This window comes from Temnothorax longispinosus, chromosome 7 (genome assembly GCF_030848805.1).
Source record: "Temnothorax longispinosus isolate EJ_2023e chromosome 7, Tlon_JGU_v1, whole genome shotgun sequence".
NCBI classification, from domain to species: Eukaryota; Metazoa; Arthropoda; class Insecta; order Hymenoptera; family Formicidae; genus Temnothorax; species Temnothorax longispinosus.
In genome coordinates this window covers 7978490-7995287 of record NC_092364.1, presented here as the reverse complement: position 1 = coordinate 7995287, position 16798 = coordinate 7978490, and the positions used below count along the sequence as shown (strand labels likewise).

The following is a 16798-nucleotide window of genomic DNA, read 5'->3' as shown; positions in this document are numbered from 1 at the left end:
AATTTTTCCGCTATAAGAAAGTGACGGAGATGCTGACGGCGATCTATAGACACAACATAAAAGTATGAAATTTTTATGTGCAGAATTGAGGTATCAGAGTGGACACTCACACACGTACACGCATATTGAGGGAGCGGGAAGACGAATATCAGTTAAATCAAGTTTAAACCCGGCACAACCGGCCATCAGTCATTTTCAATTCTGCTCCATCTATCTGCGCTGTGTCTGCGTGACCATAACCTTGGCCAGAACGCTCGTTTGATTGACCGATCGCTCGGGAATCATTCTTGGCTGTCACGTATGCGGCGAGCACTTTATTACGCCGCTGTCTACTTTGCTATTATTACCGCCCTTTATTATATTACTACTATTTGTTATGAGATTCGCTTTACCTGGTTGCCCCGGCACTCTATCAATATTAATACAGTAAGGTATTAATACAGTAAGGTAAAGGCCGACTCCCTCAATATCTTTCTTATAATATCAAAATATCGAAATTTATATCTTTAAATATTTAAGGAGATATTTGTATATATATAATAAGACATTTTAAACATTATAAAAATTGACATCTAGTAAAAGGTCAATTTGTCGCACAATTAGAACATATTTTGATAATGTTTTTAAAATTTTTTTGAGAAAATTCGTCTACCTTTTAAAACAATTTTTATTTTATTTTGCGTTTTTATTTTATAAATAAAGTTTTATAATCTTTTCTCAAGTCGTAAAAGATGTAAAATAATTATATCCGGATATTGGTTTATTTGTATGTTTTAAAATTTTTATTATGATTATGATAAAATAATTTAAACACTTTACATGTCCTTTATGCGTCATTAATAGGCTTTTATACTTTGCTTTTAATTAGTTACATAATTAAATTATTAAAAACCGCGAATACTTATAAAAATTAAGTAAAATCGTATTACGTGTCCGACTATTAGGACGGTTTACCTTATATTACAATTCATTAGACATTTATAAATGCATTACCAATTGTTTATGCTAACTCTTGTTTTTTTCTCTATTACAGGTAAGTGTCCATCACGTTAGGATTATATCGATCACCCCAGAGTTAGTGAGTGACAAATTTTACAGTAATTATTGTTGAAAATAGCACAAAATATCTTTTTTTTATTATATTTATATAGATATATAAATCTTGATATTATTTAGTACGGCGCAAAATTTATTTGTCGATCAAATCTATTCGGTCGATTTCACTGACAATTGGAGTGATGCGGCTTTAATTTCGCTTCGCTCCAAAATTCTACCGATAAACTTCTCGATGAACCGCGATCCCTCGGGCGCTTTTAATGCGGCACTAATTCGCCGTGTTGCTATTTCATTATGTTTGTTATCGAAACGACCGTAACGTCGTAACGCCGTAACGCCGTAACAGGCGTAATTTTGCACAAAGATGTGCGGGTCTTCACCGGGAAATACCGCGAAGTATTAGGAAAGGATATCGCGCATAATATAATTAGCGATCGACGGAATTTAAATAAGAATTCCTTCGAATCCCGCACGCGATATGAATGAAATTCCGCAGCGTCGAAGCGGGTTAAATCGCTCGCTTCGATTCCCCCTCCCCCCCGGGGGCGGATCAATATTATTTCTTATCCTGGTATTCGGCCGCACGTGACGGCAGGCGGTAACGAAGAGGTTTAACCATCAAAGTATTAAATTATGCGGGTCGTTGCGCGATTGCGGATTGTCGTCCGCCATATCGTTCGCGAATATATATACGATATTTCCCTTTGCGGTGGATCGGACGAAGGGTCGTAGGGCCATCGAGGAACGGGGGCGTTTCCTGAATTACGCCGTTGAAAGGTAGATTTTATTTTTCGTGTCGAGGTCGAACCTCGTTCCCATGAACATAGGAACCCCGGATGCCTCTGTCCTGTGCGGGGGCGAGATATACGAGCATGCCGGAAATTCGGGGACGTTGTATTCCCCAGGCCGCGTGAAAAGTTATTTCAATTTTTCAAGTAGGCAAAAATGTCATTTATCAACGTCGCCCGTGCCCTTTTTAATAATGTTGCGCCAAGGTGATGAGAAGAAAATGAACTCGAACCTCGTTTCTTCCTTCGCATAAATAAGCATACTGTAATAATCGTTTTTGTATCAGAAGTGATAAAATCAATAATTAACCTATCTTGATGTTAGAATGATAATGCAAAAAGGATTTTTTTTATTTGTTGTCATGTATATAGACAGTATTTGTTCCCTGCAAAATCACCATTCGCAATTTGAGTTTGATCTGAGAATTTATTATATCATCAACGTAGGTCGAAGGAAACTTTCTAGAATTAAAACTGAGAAACTTTTTGGAATTAAGTCTGAGAAAAAGATCGCTTAAATTAAGGTTAAAGTTAACCGAGGTTGGTAAAAACAGTTTAGTTCCCTGCACATTTTTTAGTCTAAATGTTCCCCGAAAAATAAAAGTACCGGAGAAATAGTTGTGTTTGTTGATGTAGACTGCAATAAAGTTTATCCGCGTTACTGTTCGCTTCGTCAAAATTTTAAATAGATACTAAAGCAGAAAATAATGTTTTATAAAAAGAGGTAATAATATGCGAATTATTGTACATATATATATAAAAAACCATAATATTAAACCGGTTTTATAATACGACATTCAATTTTCCTTCCTATCTAATTGAAACTAATTTTCCCGCGCGCTTCTTTAAGCATTTCCCCCCATATATTTCCCCAACTATTTGAGAAGAAACCGCAACAGCGAGCTCAGGCGGTCGATAAATAACGGCGAAGGTGTTAAATGGATGACGTATCAGGGCAATAAACGACATGACTGCGTTAAGTTGCCTCTACCTCGTAATTAAATCTCTGTAGTAAATTGAATTAGCGAGTTAACCAGGTCCACGAAGTGGAATATAATGTACCAAAAGTGCGACGAAAATATTCTACCTTTGACAGACTTCAGGCTTCAATTTTCATTTGAAATTGGAATTGATTGGAGCTTTTGTAATAATTTATCTTTGTGACTCAAAATTCATTATATACGTTATACGTATTTAGTTTCTGCATTATTATATAACATTTTAGTAACTGCATTATTAATAATTTAATAAATAAAAAATTTACCACAAGTTCTCATAATTGAAAAGACCTTTACAAATTATAGATTATTCTTTGTTTATGCTTGCTTTGGAATATCCGATACAATTTTCTCTTACAATGCTACGGATTCAATGTAAAATAATTTGTCACATTTTATTGCTATGCGTATTTTACGCATTTATTAAAAAGTACTATTAATCGAAAAGTAATGACACCAATATTGATAAAATTTTCTCAATCATGATTTCACAAGGCGCGAAGAGAGAATGGATTATTCTCAAAGCGCGTGTGTCAGTAATTCGATTGCATATCGGCCGCATCAGTCGCATCTCGGCTCGGCAATTTATCGTCTCGCCGGTGACCTTGGCTTCCCATTACTCCGCGCGCCGATCCCTGACTGCGGCTTTCATCCGTGAAAAATAGCCGGCGAATGACGTTAAACGGCTAACATATTACGAGGCTAACCGCCGCGGGTGGTCGCTTCGGCCGTATCGCTCCGAGAGAGGAAGCGCTGCCGCTCCTCAATTAAATTCCCCCGGCAGAATTAAATCACGCGCGAGAGGATAGCGGCACTTCTACGGCCGACGGAAAGCTCTCTCTTCTCTCGGCAAGATGGTAGACAGGTGGCAAAACTGGGGGAGAAGAGGAAAAGAGAGATGGAAGGCAGTTGGAGTAGGAAGGCGCTCTGAAAATGATTTAATTAAATCGATATTAAAGGGGGCCGTCGTTCGTGATCCGAGCTCAAGAGAGCCGAGAGCCGCCCTCGGTGCGCGCGCGCGCACGCGTAAGCCGCGATATTATGCAAAATGATGCAAAACGATTTCGTAATCCTCACAGTCGCGATGCCGCCGCCCCTCTTCGCTCCAGCAAAGTAGTAAAAGAGCGTGTCGTGCCAGCCGCTTTATTGCCGCTCGTTGCCACTTCGCCTTCGGCGTCGCATTTCGGTGGGGTTTTCAAGGAGACGAGGCCTCGGTGAGCTTGACGATGGCACTTATGGATGCTTAGTCTTAATTTAAGATCGTCTTAACGAATAAGGAAAATAAATTGCGAGGTGGAAGTTAGCAACATTAAAGTAATGTAGCACTTTTAATTAAAATATGAAAAGGATCATAAAAGTAATGTAATGTAATACAATTAAATTCCAAATTATTTTTAAATATACTTGTTTTGTTAGTGTCTTCGCAAAATATATGATGTTTCTATTTTTTAAAATGATATAAGAATTTTGAACGATGAAATGTCTATCCTAGAAAAATTGACTGCGCATATTAGACAATTATCTCGTTACCTAACCGAACCTAACCTAATCCAACCTTATTGTTTAAATTTTGCTATTTGTTTTTCAAAAAATTTTATTATTGTTGTTTTAATACATACTTTTCTAAATTTAGCTTTTTACTACTTTTAAACGTCATCAGGTTTTTTAAACGCCAGGTTTAATTAGACTCGAAACTAACTACTTTCTTTTCATCGCGTTTATAACGCACCTTGTCTTTTGTTATGGCGCCGAATTTCGTCTAATACCTCAAGACAATTCTGGCGAGCGCTATTCCGACAGTTTAAACGAGGAATTAAGCCTCTCGAACGTGCGCACGGAATGTTCGTCGGTACGCGTACGTGCATTTTAATGGGCTCCCGCACGGTTATAAAGTCTCTTTTTATAGGCCCGTCGGGGGTCGCGCTCTCTTCGAAATTCACCGTTGAAGATTTGTTGCCCTCGACCCAACTGGAACGAGCTTTTGTTTGCACGCGTAAAGCTTTCCGCACGTCGGTCGTCGACGAGAGCACGCATCGCTCGCTGTGTTCCTCTGCAAATCACAATCACAATCGGTTTAAGTTCGGCTTGGTTGGTCCGACGTAGTCCCATCGCGACAATGAAGCCGATACTGTCACTGCAGCGATGCTTGGCCGGTCATTGTTTCTTTAGAATTGTATCAGATCACGATCGTGTGCGTGGTGATTTGATAGGATTCCTATCTACGAAAGGAAATAATAGGTGACACCAATTTCCGTGCGATTTAAATATCTTATCACGCGTACGATTAATAGCATTATTATTATGCATTTTTTAAATGCAGGATTATGAGTATTATGTTGTTTTAACAATAAATAAGATATGTGGGAAGTATTTATGATAATTATAATAGATAAACTTTTGATATAATTTCTTTGAAAAAATTTAATTATTTCAATATTTTTGTTTTTTTTCTTGTAAGTCAGGTAAATCTAAAAAAGAATGCAGTATGAATAAAATAAGATAATTTACTGTAAAGTCATTAACATTGTCAATGATTTTGTAAAATTTCTTTCGTTTTATAATAATTTTTACAACTTCTATAGAGTTGTGTATAAATAAATTGTACGTGTTTAATACAAAATACATTCGTGAAAAATATTATATATTTTTTTTAAATAAAAATTTACACGCGAAACATAACTACGACAAAATCTAGTTACTTAAAAAAATTTAAAGTACAATGCAATTTTGCCGAACTACGTTAAAAAACGCTGAAATATATACTTCAGACTCCTACATACGTATACACGATGTTCGGTGACCAAGCTGACGTGGCACATGTTGATGGATCGCGTTATAATCTATGGTATAAAAGAGGGAAACTGTTGAGTGGTTCCGTCTAGAGCTTCCTCTTCTCCTTCTTTCATCGATGTTTGCTTCTTTTGAGAGATAGTACTTACTGTTTCATCGTAGAAAAATGCTTATGCTACAAGAAAGGGAGATTGATTAATCGCCTATATTTTTTAGAATCTATCAAAGTCTTCGGTTTTGAAGTTTTCTTTATGTATTTGAAATGAACGTTACAATTTTTAAACGTATAGGTTATCGATTATTTTTGAACTTTATATTATAGAGTCGAGTAAATGACAGGAAAATTCTAATAAATGCATTCAGTTCTAATATATGTAACATGTGAGCTTACAAAATTTGTATTAAGTACAGTTGACGCGCGGAAATTTTGTCGTAATTAAGTGACGTTATCTATCGCTCTCTTGTATTATTATCGAATTAAATACACGAGACAAATTTCTTTTTTACTCGAAACAGTGTCTTATTATTTACACAAAAAATAATTTTGAACGATATTTATCGATGTTGATTCCATATCAAGAAGTTTATTTGTCTCCTTGCAGGAAGTTCCACTATCTTATCATTTTACCCACCCACCCTATATAAAATTTGTTACTTTCCAAACATTTAAGGACTCTGTACTATGAGTCTCCAAACTCTCCAATAACGGAGGTAAAAACAAGTCGCGGAGGTCAGCGCGCGTTAGAAGTTAGAGGCGTACTGGTAGAGAAGTCGTGGTCGGATTTTCCATTGCGACGTCAGTAACTTTCCTCATACTCGGCTGCATAAACGCTCGCGAACATTTATGGGGTAATGTTTGCCAGACTGCGAGGTTCAAAGTTCAAAGAGCGGGCCTGGAAGTTTGATGAAACTGGAAGAAATCTCTCTCGCATGTTAAGCAGCGCGCTCTTAGCTCGAATGGCATTTACTTTGGTAGAAGTATTTGTTGAGATACGTGCCGACGATTGATTTCTGCGAGTGTATAACGACGAAATATGCGGAACTCCGGCGACTTCTCTCGCGATGTGCGAGATATTCTAGACGCTGTGCTCTCTTTCATACACTGATCTACTGAAACGCGCGCGCGTACCGAAACATTACCATATTAAAATAATCCACGAATAATTACGAACAATTATGAGCTTCTAAAATTACTGTAAAATTGAACGATAATTCTCTCTTTTCAATTTTGATTATATTTTTTTTAAGTATAATTGTGTATAAAAGAGTGGCGTTTTTTGGTTTTTTTCTTTTGTTATTAAAGTTTTAGTCAAGCACTTTCACTCGCAGATGATAATCACGTTGGCGACGACGTGATAGTGAATATTATTGGAACAAATATTTTTTTACGAAACAAGTTATTTAATTGTGGTTTACTGTATACTAAGGTAATTTAATAGATGATTAGCATCAGATAGGACATTATTCTTTTTCTCTTGTTTTTAGAGTAGCTATTAAAATGGCTTTTAATAGTTTAATAAATAAACTAGCAAGTGCGCTATTAACCGAATTAAAAGCTTGTTGTTTTACGTTTGCGAAGGAGACTACTTTGTCCGCGTTTACTTTGGCCAGGGAAGCTTTTGTTAACTTACACTGAAAAAAGAGTGATTTTTCTACAGTTTATCCTGCTGTTCCTTTTGAACTCCAGTAACTTGATGTATAATTAGTCATCTATTTCAAATTGCTTTTGAATAACGGACAAAGTATTTTTAAGAAAAAAGTGTTATACAAATTATATATTTAAACATTCTCGATCTTCTAAAATTTTATCTTAAAAGGACGATCTTAAAAGACTTTAGAGAACTGTGTTGTAATAAGAAATGATCAACTTTTATGGATGATTAATTTTGCCTGTACAATTTTGTTTTTCATTATAAATAATAATTTATACGACACTGTGTGTGTGTGCGTGCGTGCGTGCGTGTGTGTGAAAAATTGCTTGTTATTGAAAGTTGTGGTATTTATGCATTTTTTCTCAAAGACATAATTTTTACGATAGATACTCGGTGTAAAAGATATGATTCAGTTGACCGTAATTTCTACAATTTTATGTCTTTTATGTATTCCTTTACGGGTCGGTTCTCGCTCTAGTTTGACTCCGTCGTTATTTTGTGACATTCATGTCTTTGGATTAATGTCGCAAATGAGAGACACTTACAAGACGTTTCCGCTTTATATCGGCAACACGGGATATTGCGAGGGTAACTCAACATCGCCTCTAGTTAAATTGCCTCGGCAATTACTCTTCTTGTACGAGACGCGCGCTCTGTTCTTCTTGCCTCCTTTACGGTGGATCCAATTTTCCATCTCGTATCAGGTAAAAGGCTTCCGCTCGTAATAAGTTGCATAAACCTCGTTGTAAGTAAAGTCAACATTTTGCAATCGACGCGAAAATTCCGCTGAAAGTATCGAACTCGAAAAAAATTCACCAAAGAATTTGTACCGTGGGCGTGGGTACACATCGTTGGACCTCCGCTAATTAGATTTGTAATATTACTCTGCTCTAGCCGTTAAAATACGAATGAAGATAGTACATTTATAATGGTACAATGGAATAAAAAATAAAATTGATTCTGATAACGGAGCACATTCATCTACTTACAGTGGAAGTAAAAAATATTCATACATTATATAGGAAGTTTCACATCACAGAAAATAGTTTATTTCTGTGTGATAATAAATAATAAACAAATAGTTATTTGTGTAACAAGTGCGGGAAGTGGATACGAGTGCGGAGTGGACGCACGAGCCGAAGGCGAGTGCGATTACCCGCACGAGTGTCCAATTCTCAACCCGCACGTGTTACACACCCTATTTTATATTACAAAGTGCATGTAAAGTGGCCTATTGCGCGCGCGTCATCTGTGCGACGGATGGCCGATTCCGCACGCGCGAGAGATTTCTCACTCGAGACCGTGCAGGAATGAGATATTCCCGTTCGAGTGGGGAATTTCTCGCGTGGAAAATTGGCTATTTGTCGCACAGATAGCGCGCGCGGAATGGGCCACTTTCCACGCACGTGTGATATAATTGTAAGATTAAACGAACTTACCAAGTGAAGTTCGATCTTAATTATGCCCTATGTCTCGTCCGGATGGAATAATTATGTAGTCGTGCTCCCGCATGCGCCTAGACAACAGCGTTTAAAGCATTGCCCTAAAATGCAAAAAGCAAGCGCGCGCCTGCGCCTTTTCAGCGCCCTCCGCGCGGCCCGCGCCTCTGGGCGCCGCGCGCGCCCGTTCTTCATAAGTTCAGAGAAGACAAATCGCGAAATATCAGGGAGGGAAAAAACACTAAAAAGGGTGGGCGTCCATCTGGACAAGACATAGGGCATAATTAAGATCGAACTTCACTTGGTAAGTTCGTTTAATCTTACAATTATGCCCTATTGTCTCGTCCGGATGGAATAATTATGTAGTTGTTCAAATTATGTTCGCGATTTGTTAGCCAAATATTGAAACATAACAAGAATATTATTCACATTCTAATGTTGATGACGTAAAATGGGCAACGCATAAATATATAAAAAATAATTAATAATTAATAAGTCTGTTACATTAGGATGCCGTAACCCAGCGAGAAATGACGTGTCTATAGACGTCGGTTAGATGTCGAAACGACATCAGCATTCTGGCTGGAAAGTAACAATTTTTTTTTTTTTTTTTTTTTTTTTTAATTAAGTTATGCGCTAGAGGATATAAATTAGACCATTGTGATAGAAAGACCGCGGTACTGAAAACCTTTGGATTAATGGCCTATTGTAAAGGATTGCGAAAAAATGATGGGATTCACTGGTCCAACCTGCCGCGTACCTGATTCGGTCGAGCGAAAATCCCCCTTTTAGCAACTTTTAATGTTGACGCGTGACGCGTATTGTGAGCTGAGAAAATAGTAGTATCTATTCCGCATTTATCTACGCTCTGTCGAAACCAACTGCTTGTAGTTTAAGCCGTGATAGTTTTATATGGCCTAGCAAGAGAGATAAAAAAAGGAAATCACATTCCGATGGCCATGGATCCTTAGTTCTTTTATGTAATATTCTGTTAGGCAAATGATACAAAGATTCTCGTGGTCCAGGAGACGAGAAGGACAGAGAGGGGGTTGAGCACGGTCCGGTACTGTCTTGATTCGATCAGGAATCCGCAATATCAATTTATCATTAATAGAGATCTGAGAAATTCGAAGGGAAGAGGGTGTAAATACACGCTGACCCGCAGCGAGAACAAAAAGTAGAATAAGTTTCTTGGTAACGACAATCAAAGGACGTAAATATGGATAAATAGAAGATCATTTGACGATCACCGGAGCCGGATTCTAGACGTGGTCATAACGAGACTGCGGCGGATTGTGCGCTGCAACACCTTTGCAGAGACGCTTAACCGCCGGACGTTAGCCGATTTCGTTCTGCGAAATTAACTCGTATTTAGACTGGAATAAGCGGCGGAGAGGCTAAGTTTCTGAGCTAGAGAATCTAGCGCTTGAGGAATCGTTGGAGAATACAGAGATAGTTGATGGCGATAGCAGACATCTCACCAGAGGTGGCGAGGGCGAGAGTATTGCTTGATAGTTGACTGTAGCATCGTTGGTATGGCTACTGATGGTATTAGGCCCTGAGAGATTCTCTGATACCTTCCCGGCTATTAGGGAGGGAGTGTTCCACGCTGGATATTGGTTTCTGAAAGGTAAAGAAAGCAGAGAGTAACTGAGAGGAAGAATTAACAGGTTAGATATCAAGGGGTGTTAAAACAATGGAAAGCATGTTTGGGGAAACCACCCTGGCGTCACCAAAGTTTCCGTTGCGCCCTCGTCTATTATCTTTTTCAATACGCGTTTTAACCAGCAAAAGAGTGTAAACGCGTAGAAATTCAGTCTTTCCTCTGAGAGAGTGCGCGCATATATTGTTATAGGTCCCGGATCTAGGGACCCTGAAACAGAGGAATCGCATTTGGTATTAAGTAGAGACGTAACAAAGGTCCACATTGAGTGGACCAAAAGTCCTGGCCACTCGCTGAGAATTATCGATAGGTGGGGGCCCCTCAGTAACTGCGATTCGAGATTCAGTGTTAGATGAAATTCTCACTAGAGAAAATATATAAAGCAAAAAGCTAAAGTATTTTGACTTTTGTACCAACGCCAAACTTGTCTTGAAATTTCAGAATGATGTGGAGACTGAATAATGATAAGCTTATTGATGTAAGCTAAAGTGGTTGCGTTGGCAAAACGAAGCAAAATGTCGCAATCGTGGAGATCCGCTGCGAAGCCGCAAAGGGTGTAGAAAACTGCTTTAAGTTCAGCTGCGATACCGTGAGGAGCTCCTTCGTCTACCGGCGACCAGCCGTGTGTACGCAACTCGCCGCACGAAGTTCCCCAATCGTTCAAAGAAGCATCTGAAAAAATTTCTCGAATGAATTTGCTGGAACCAATCTGAATAGATTGACTGGGGCTTAAAAAGACATTGATCCACCCTGCAAGGTCTGATAGGAGATATGATGAATTCGAGTGCTTAAAGTTCTGACATGGCAGACTACTTTCGGCTGCTACGGCCGCGATCACGTTACACAATCGCGTAAATTGTTCTGCTATTACATTTCGTAATTGAACTCGAAATCGCATGTTATTTCACGTATGGTAATCCCCGTGAATAAATTCACATATTACGTATGTACTACGTATGGTGGAATCTCCCTAGTTATCGAAAAAATTATCGGTGCTCATATTGAGAGCTAAGAAATTTTTGTCATTCTAAAATTTTTGTATATAGAAGTTTTTGTTGTTAAATTATAATAATTTTTCCCGACGGCAAGTAGGTATCGAGATATCTTGACCGGCGGCATTGGAACGAGTCCTAAAAATTTACAGTTATTCGATGGTTGTAAATAAGACCTGGAATAGTTTTGGTAGCAGAGCCTGGTTTGGAACCAGCAAGTACACGTCCTCCAGATCTACGGTGGCCATTAGCCATCCCGGTAACATGAGGCGAACTACTGTCCGCCAATCTTCCAATTTAAAATGCGGCGGCTCATTAAACGTGATTAATTCACGTAAAATTATTATAAAGTCGCTTACCGCCTGATGGTTCAAAGAGTATATTTAATTCTGCGCGTATATTCGCTGCGCGTTTGCTCCAAGCAATCTACTACTCTCTCAGCTGGTTATCCAACTGGTTATCCATTCACGTGGTATACCGGCGCCTTGCTGCTCGACCTCAATGAGTCTGACGCTACTTTTTCTACAAGAAAGAGCGAGGATAAGGTTTGTTTAGCGTAGAGTTCGACCGCCTAGATGGCTCTTTTACGCAAGAGGCATTTAACCTCTAAATCAAGGAATTTTGCGGTGGCCTGCGAAAGTTCCATTTCTCTCAAGGCGGCTCTCGATGGAGGCAAAATGTAATAAGAGGGTGATAACCTCGTGTAGCTGTGGAGGCGCTCGGCGGTACTTACGGTGTCTAACGATGGTGTTGTATCCAGGACCGAGAGTGAGGACGATGGCTCGGTAAAGAGTCCGAGTTTTGGGAGCCCTTAATGGAAAAACCAGGAGCTTTCCGGTTTCTCGGAAGCTGCGGTTTAGAGAATGAAAACAGCGCTGCGGCACCTGCTGACGGACAGGCTGTAGGGTCCCTTTACTCACCAGGGCTGAGGAATTAGAAATCTCGCGCCCTATCTTTTCATATGCCCGTGCTGCTTTAAGGGTCTCCCTGATGTCTCCACGGCTTTTTTACCTGTGGAATGTTAAAGGAAGACTTGGTAAAACGCTTCTAGCTAGAAAGAAACAGTGTGTGTATGCCTTCTGAAGAATATAAGGCCGATCGGTGAGCCGATGGGCGTTTATGCGCTAAGGAAGTCGGGGGGCGAATGTGCACCACTGCCGATGGCGTCCCTGCGCCTTGGAGTCGACGAACGACTGTGAGTCATTGCCGAGGGTGTCCGTGCGCCTTAGATTAGGCGAGCGTCCGAGCACTACTGCCGGCGGCGTCTAGCGCCCGAGGAAATCTGCATCGTTCTTAAGGTCGCGCAGGATTTCCGGTTGTAGCAGGTTTGGCCTGCCAGAGCCGAGGGCATTGAGGCAGGCAACCACTTGAGTGATAGATACTCTTCTCGTTAACAGCAAAAGATACATACCAAGAGCTGTAGAGAGACGTCGCCGACGTTAATGGGCATAGGCCACTGTAACGGAGAAGGCGAGACAGAAGGAAAAAATCGGTTATGCCCTCTCTTTGCCACGGGATGTGGGTCGACAAGAGGACATACCTGGTACGTCGCCGACGTTAATGGGCACTGGCCACTGCAACGGAGAAGGCAAAGCAGAAGGGAACAGTCGGTTATGTCCTCTCTTTGCCACAGAATGTGGGTCGACAAGAGGACATACCTGGTACAACGCCCCGGCCGCTTATGCGACCATCTGTCCTTCAGTGCTTGCTAATTTCTCGAAGGCAGGTGTTGCCTGGAGACCAAAATTAAAACCTCATATACGGGCGAAGCGTCCGTTGCGGGCGACCTAACCTCTTGGGCAGGGTCTTGGAGGTTATGCGTGTCAGTCCGGTAGGCGATAAGTCTACAAATATGCTCAGGAATCTGAGAACAGCTGTTCCTGGAAAAAGAGCCTCGAGCGGGTGAGTCCCTCGATGTCTGCTTGCTGTCCGCGAAATAACTGCACGATGTATCCCTTACGTCGCAAGAAATCTCGGGATCGTCTCACGGGAGAATAGGCTCGCAAAACGGTGCTTACGATAAATTATGTCTCCTCTCGAGTGTTTCGAGGAAGAGCTACCTTTTCGATCCTTATGTTCGGCATCCAAAACGATGAAAATCCTGAAGATAGGAAAAGTGCGTGTTGTCTGGACAAACGAACAGAACACAATGAAGAACGGGCGCGCGCGGCGCCCAGAGGCGTGGGCCGCGCGGAGGGCGCTGAAAAGGCGCAGGCGCGCGCTTGCTTTTTGCATTTTAGGGCAATGCTTTAAACGCTGTTGTCTAGGCGCATGCAGGAGCACGACTACATAATTATTCCATCCGGACGAGACAATAGGGCATAATAATAATTTTTTCATATTATAAAGTCTCTCTTAAAGAAAAAAAAGACTTTATAATATATAAAAAAAAAATTATTTTTTTATTATTTATTAGGAGTTTCATAATTTTAATAAATTTATTGAGTTAAATGTGTTTGCTAAAGTGTGCTTGAAATTATAAATAATATCTGTTTACTTGCATTCTTTAAATCTATTAATTTAAAAATACATTCTTAAACTTTATGTATCCAAATATAACAGACAAGTACACACATATCTAAGGTAAATGCACCTACTTGTGACCACCTAAGATTCTCGCATGAATGAATAAGAGAGGAAAATACTTGTGATTCCAATCAAGAAGCAATTATACCGAACTCAAGATTAATCATTTTTGTATCAAAAAACTTGCTTTACTCGAGTTTTAAACATAATATAATAAATATTAAAAGAGAAATTGCAAACTATGTAAATGGATGCATCAGTGACTGCCTGATTTAATTTTGGATGTATTGATCAGTGATCGTCGTTTCGGTTCAATTAGTGGTATATTGTATTTGATAAAAAAAATCACTCAATAATTGAATAAGTAAGCATGTAATTTGAAGCCGTGATCACAAATCGGCATAAAATCAGTATAAATCAATATAAAACACACGATGTGTCAGTTAACCCAGAGTGACAGACGTTGTCGCTAGAGTTTTCTCTTGAGCATACATCGAATATTTTTCCGCTTACTCGTACAAATGCAATTCACACCCATCTAGAAACGTATGGGAGATTGGTATTAATTATGTTTTTTTTTAAGCAGCGAAATTTAATGAGCCCGTCACTGATAAATCCATATATGTGTTTTGTTGCACCGCTTTATAACGTTCGCCTATATACTCAAAGTCACCAACCTTTCTTGGAACACACGAATAGCACAACACTCCTTAATCGTTCACTGATAGTTTTGCGCACTAATGGTTTTCCAACGTTTGTTTTTGACGACGTAACAAAACTGTGACTGTGTCGTGACAAACGCCAGATCTACTGTCGCCGTCGGTAAACATGCGCTCGATCTGCCACTGGTGCCGACACGAGCGCCTTATCACATTTTCACTAGTATTTGTTAGTCAAATATCACTAAAACCATATATCAAATCGTGGCTTATTAATCACAAAACACAATGCATATGTTTTTTGAGGATGAATTACTTAAAACTTCTGACTAGTTTAATAAAAGTCCGTGAGTGGTCACAGATACGATAAGGGTTACAATGTGTTTACCTTTTATATCTGCAATGAATTAATTTTCTACGACCAGCTATTTATAGTCGAAATAAATTGTCATTTTATTTATCAGTATGTTTATGGTTATTTATAGAAAAAGAGATATTTAATGCGATTTCTTCTTAGAATTGACAGACGATAAGAGATAGAATTTGTAAATCGTTGCTCACTGCATATCCTTATCAGCGATGCATTTTTTTATCGAGGCAATGATTCAAGTCTATTTCCGCGTCGCCTCTTCAAATCGCCTCTCGGCAATTTCATAGTTATTTGTGTAACAAGTGAGGTAAGATGAAAATTCCCGGGTGCGGGGATTCCTCGCCTTCGGCTCGTGCGTAAACTCCGCACCCGGGAATTTTCATCTTTACACACGACTTACACTCCCTGTTTTATCTTGCAAGTGCCTGGAAAGTGGTCTATCACGCACGCGTAGCGTGCGTAATGGGGCACTTTCCATGCACGTGTTGTATAAAAGTTATTTACTCTCCATTTCCGATTGTGCAGTACGTCGAGTCGCGCATCAAATATTATAGTTCATCATGACAGAAAGACGTGAAGCATCGATGGTTTGTGAACAACTGATTTTTAACAGTCAGAAATCCAAGGTAAGGAAACGTATTGTACTAATATAATACAGTAATAGGCAAGGGTATAAGGAACGAAATAGCGACAGTTTATTCTGTAAACCCGAAATATTTCGCGATATCAAATCGGTTGGCGCGCGGCCTCGAGCGAGATGAGGGGGAGTTTGTTTTCCGCGGGTCGTACGCCGCGCTGTGTTTACACGAGGTCGCGCCGCGCGATTATTCGAGTGCCGCGAGTCGAGCGGGAAGGTAATGCCGCTCCGTGCGTCACCGCATTATTGCCCTTTGAAACGCAAACATTTGCCAGGAACAATTAACGATACGATTAGCAGACCGCGCGTGACATATATTAATCCTTTAAGGGCAACGATTCATGGAGAACATCGAATTTGAAGTAAGTAATTTATCGAAACGATTATTTCGCGCGACTCAACTTCTTAATGTATAAATCGTAACGAATTGTGCCAGATAATCCAAAGGCTGATGGATTGTAACTTGTAACGCTTTAGTCTTCGCACTTTATATTATTTTTTACATTTTATTTTTTTTATCCGGCTTGGACTAGTTCAGTTTTATGGTTATTTATTTTTATTTATTATATTAGTCGTAACCTATAATTTCTTTTTATATATTATTACTTATTTTTTGGCTGATGAAGACTCTGTGCAGCTCGAAACGTTCCGTTAACTTCTTTTGATTAAATAATATAATAAAGCATATTAAACTATATCCTTATATGAGCCTGACTTTAGTTTATTAAAAAAAAAAAAAAATCGTAGCAAAGGAAGATATAAATTCTATCTAAATCATTCTTTCGGTCAGGGAGGGCGGTAATTGTTTTTTTTTTATATACATATAATGCTTAGATTCAGATACGTGTTGCGGTGCCTTTTAAGCTTCTCACCGGCTTCAAGTGTTTTCTTTTATTTTCTATATTTAAAAGCGTTAAGCAATACATGACCCGCCAAATCGCCAAATGACATGACTCTTGTAACAGAGAGGCGCGGTAATCGATCGTTCAGTAATTAGTTTGAAATACGAGAACAATAGTACACGCGGAGTTTGTTTAATGAAGCGTGAAATATTTTGTATTGTCATCAAGTCGGTTGTGTGTGTGTGGCGCGCGACCTCGACGTTTATCTACGCGATGCGCGTTGTGCCAATTAAAGATCGCATTCGCGCGTTGACATTCGAGGAGATAACGGCACGAGCTGCCATGTGTAAGGCTACTTTTCGGAACGCGATTATTTCTCCTGTGAA

At 39.5% G+C, this 16798-nt stretch overlaps 1 protein-coding gene and 1 long non-coding RNA gene across 13 annotated transcripts in view; one reads left to right on the top strand and one right to left on the bottom strand.

Annotated features, from left to right (window-relative positions):
• LOC139816883 (venom dipeptidyl peptidase 4) overlaps positions 1–16798 on the top strand; it is a 509974-nt gene that overhangs the window by 296635 nt on the left and 196541 nt on the right. Inside the window, exon 1 of one of the 9 annotated variants that reach the window (XM_071784694.1) lies at positions 15469–15559. The exons of 7 other annotated variants lie outside the window; for them this stretch is intronic. In XM_071784694.1, coding sequence (XP_071640795.1) covers positions 15494–15559 — 66 coding nt within the window. In that variant the 5' untranslated portion in view covers positions 15469–15493. Of the gene's footprint in view, positions 1–15468; positions 15560–15771; positions 15933–16798 lie in introns of those variants that run through there. One more of the 9 variants, XM_071784699.1, reaches the window with a different exon arrangement.
• LOC139816219 (uncharacterized) lies at positions 4143–13655 on the bottom strand. Of its 4 annotated transcripts, none has more exons than XR_011732979.1 (5): positions 12112–13655; positions 6393–11900; positions 5782–5807; positions 5623–5682; positions 4143–5061 (listed from the first exon to the last, which is right to left on the bottom strand). It is a non-coding gene; the product is annotated as an uncharacterized lncRNA (long non-coding RNA). The 4 variants fall into 4 exon arrangements; XR_011732980.1 differs by having other exon boundaries at positions 6393–11058; positions 11738–13653; XR_011732978.1 differs by having other exon boundaries at positions 6393–13655.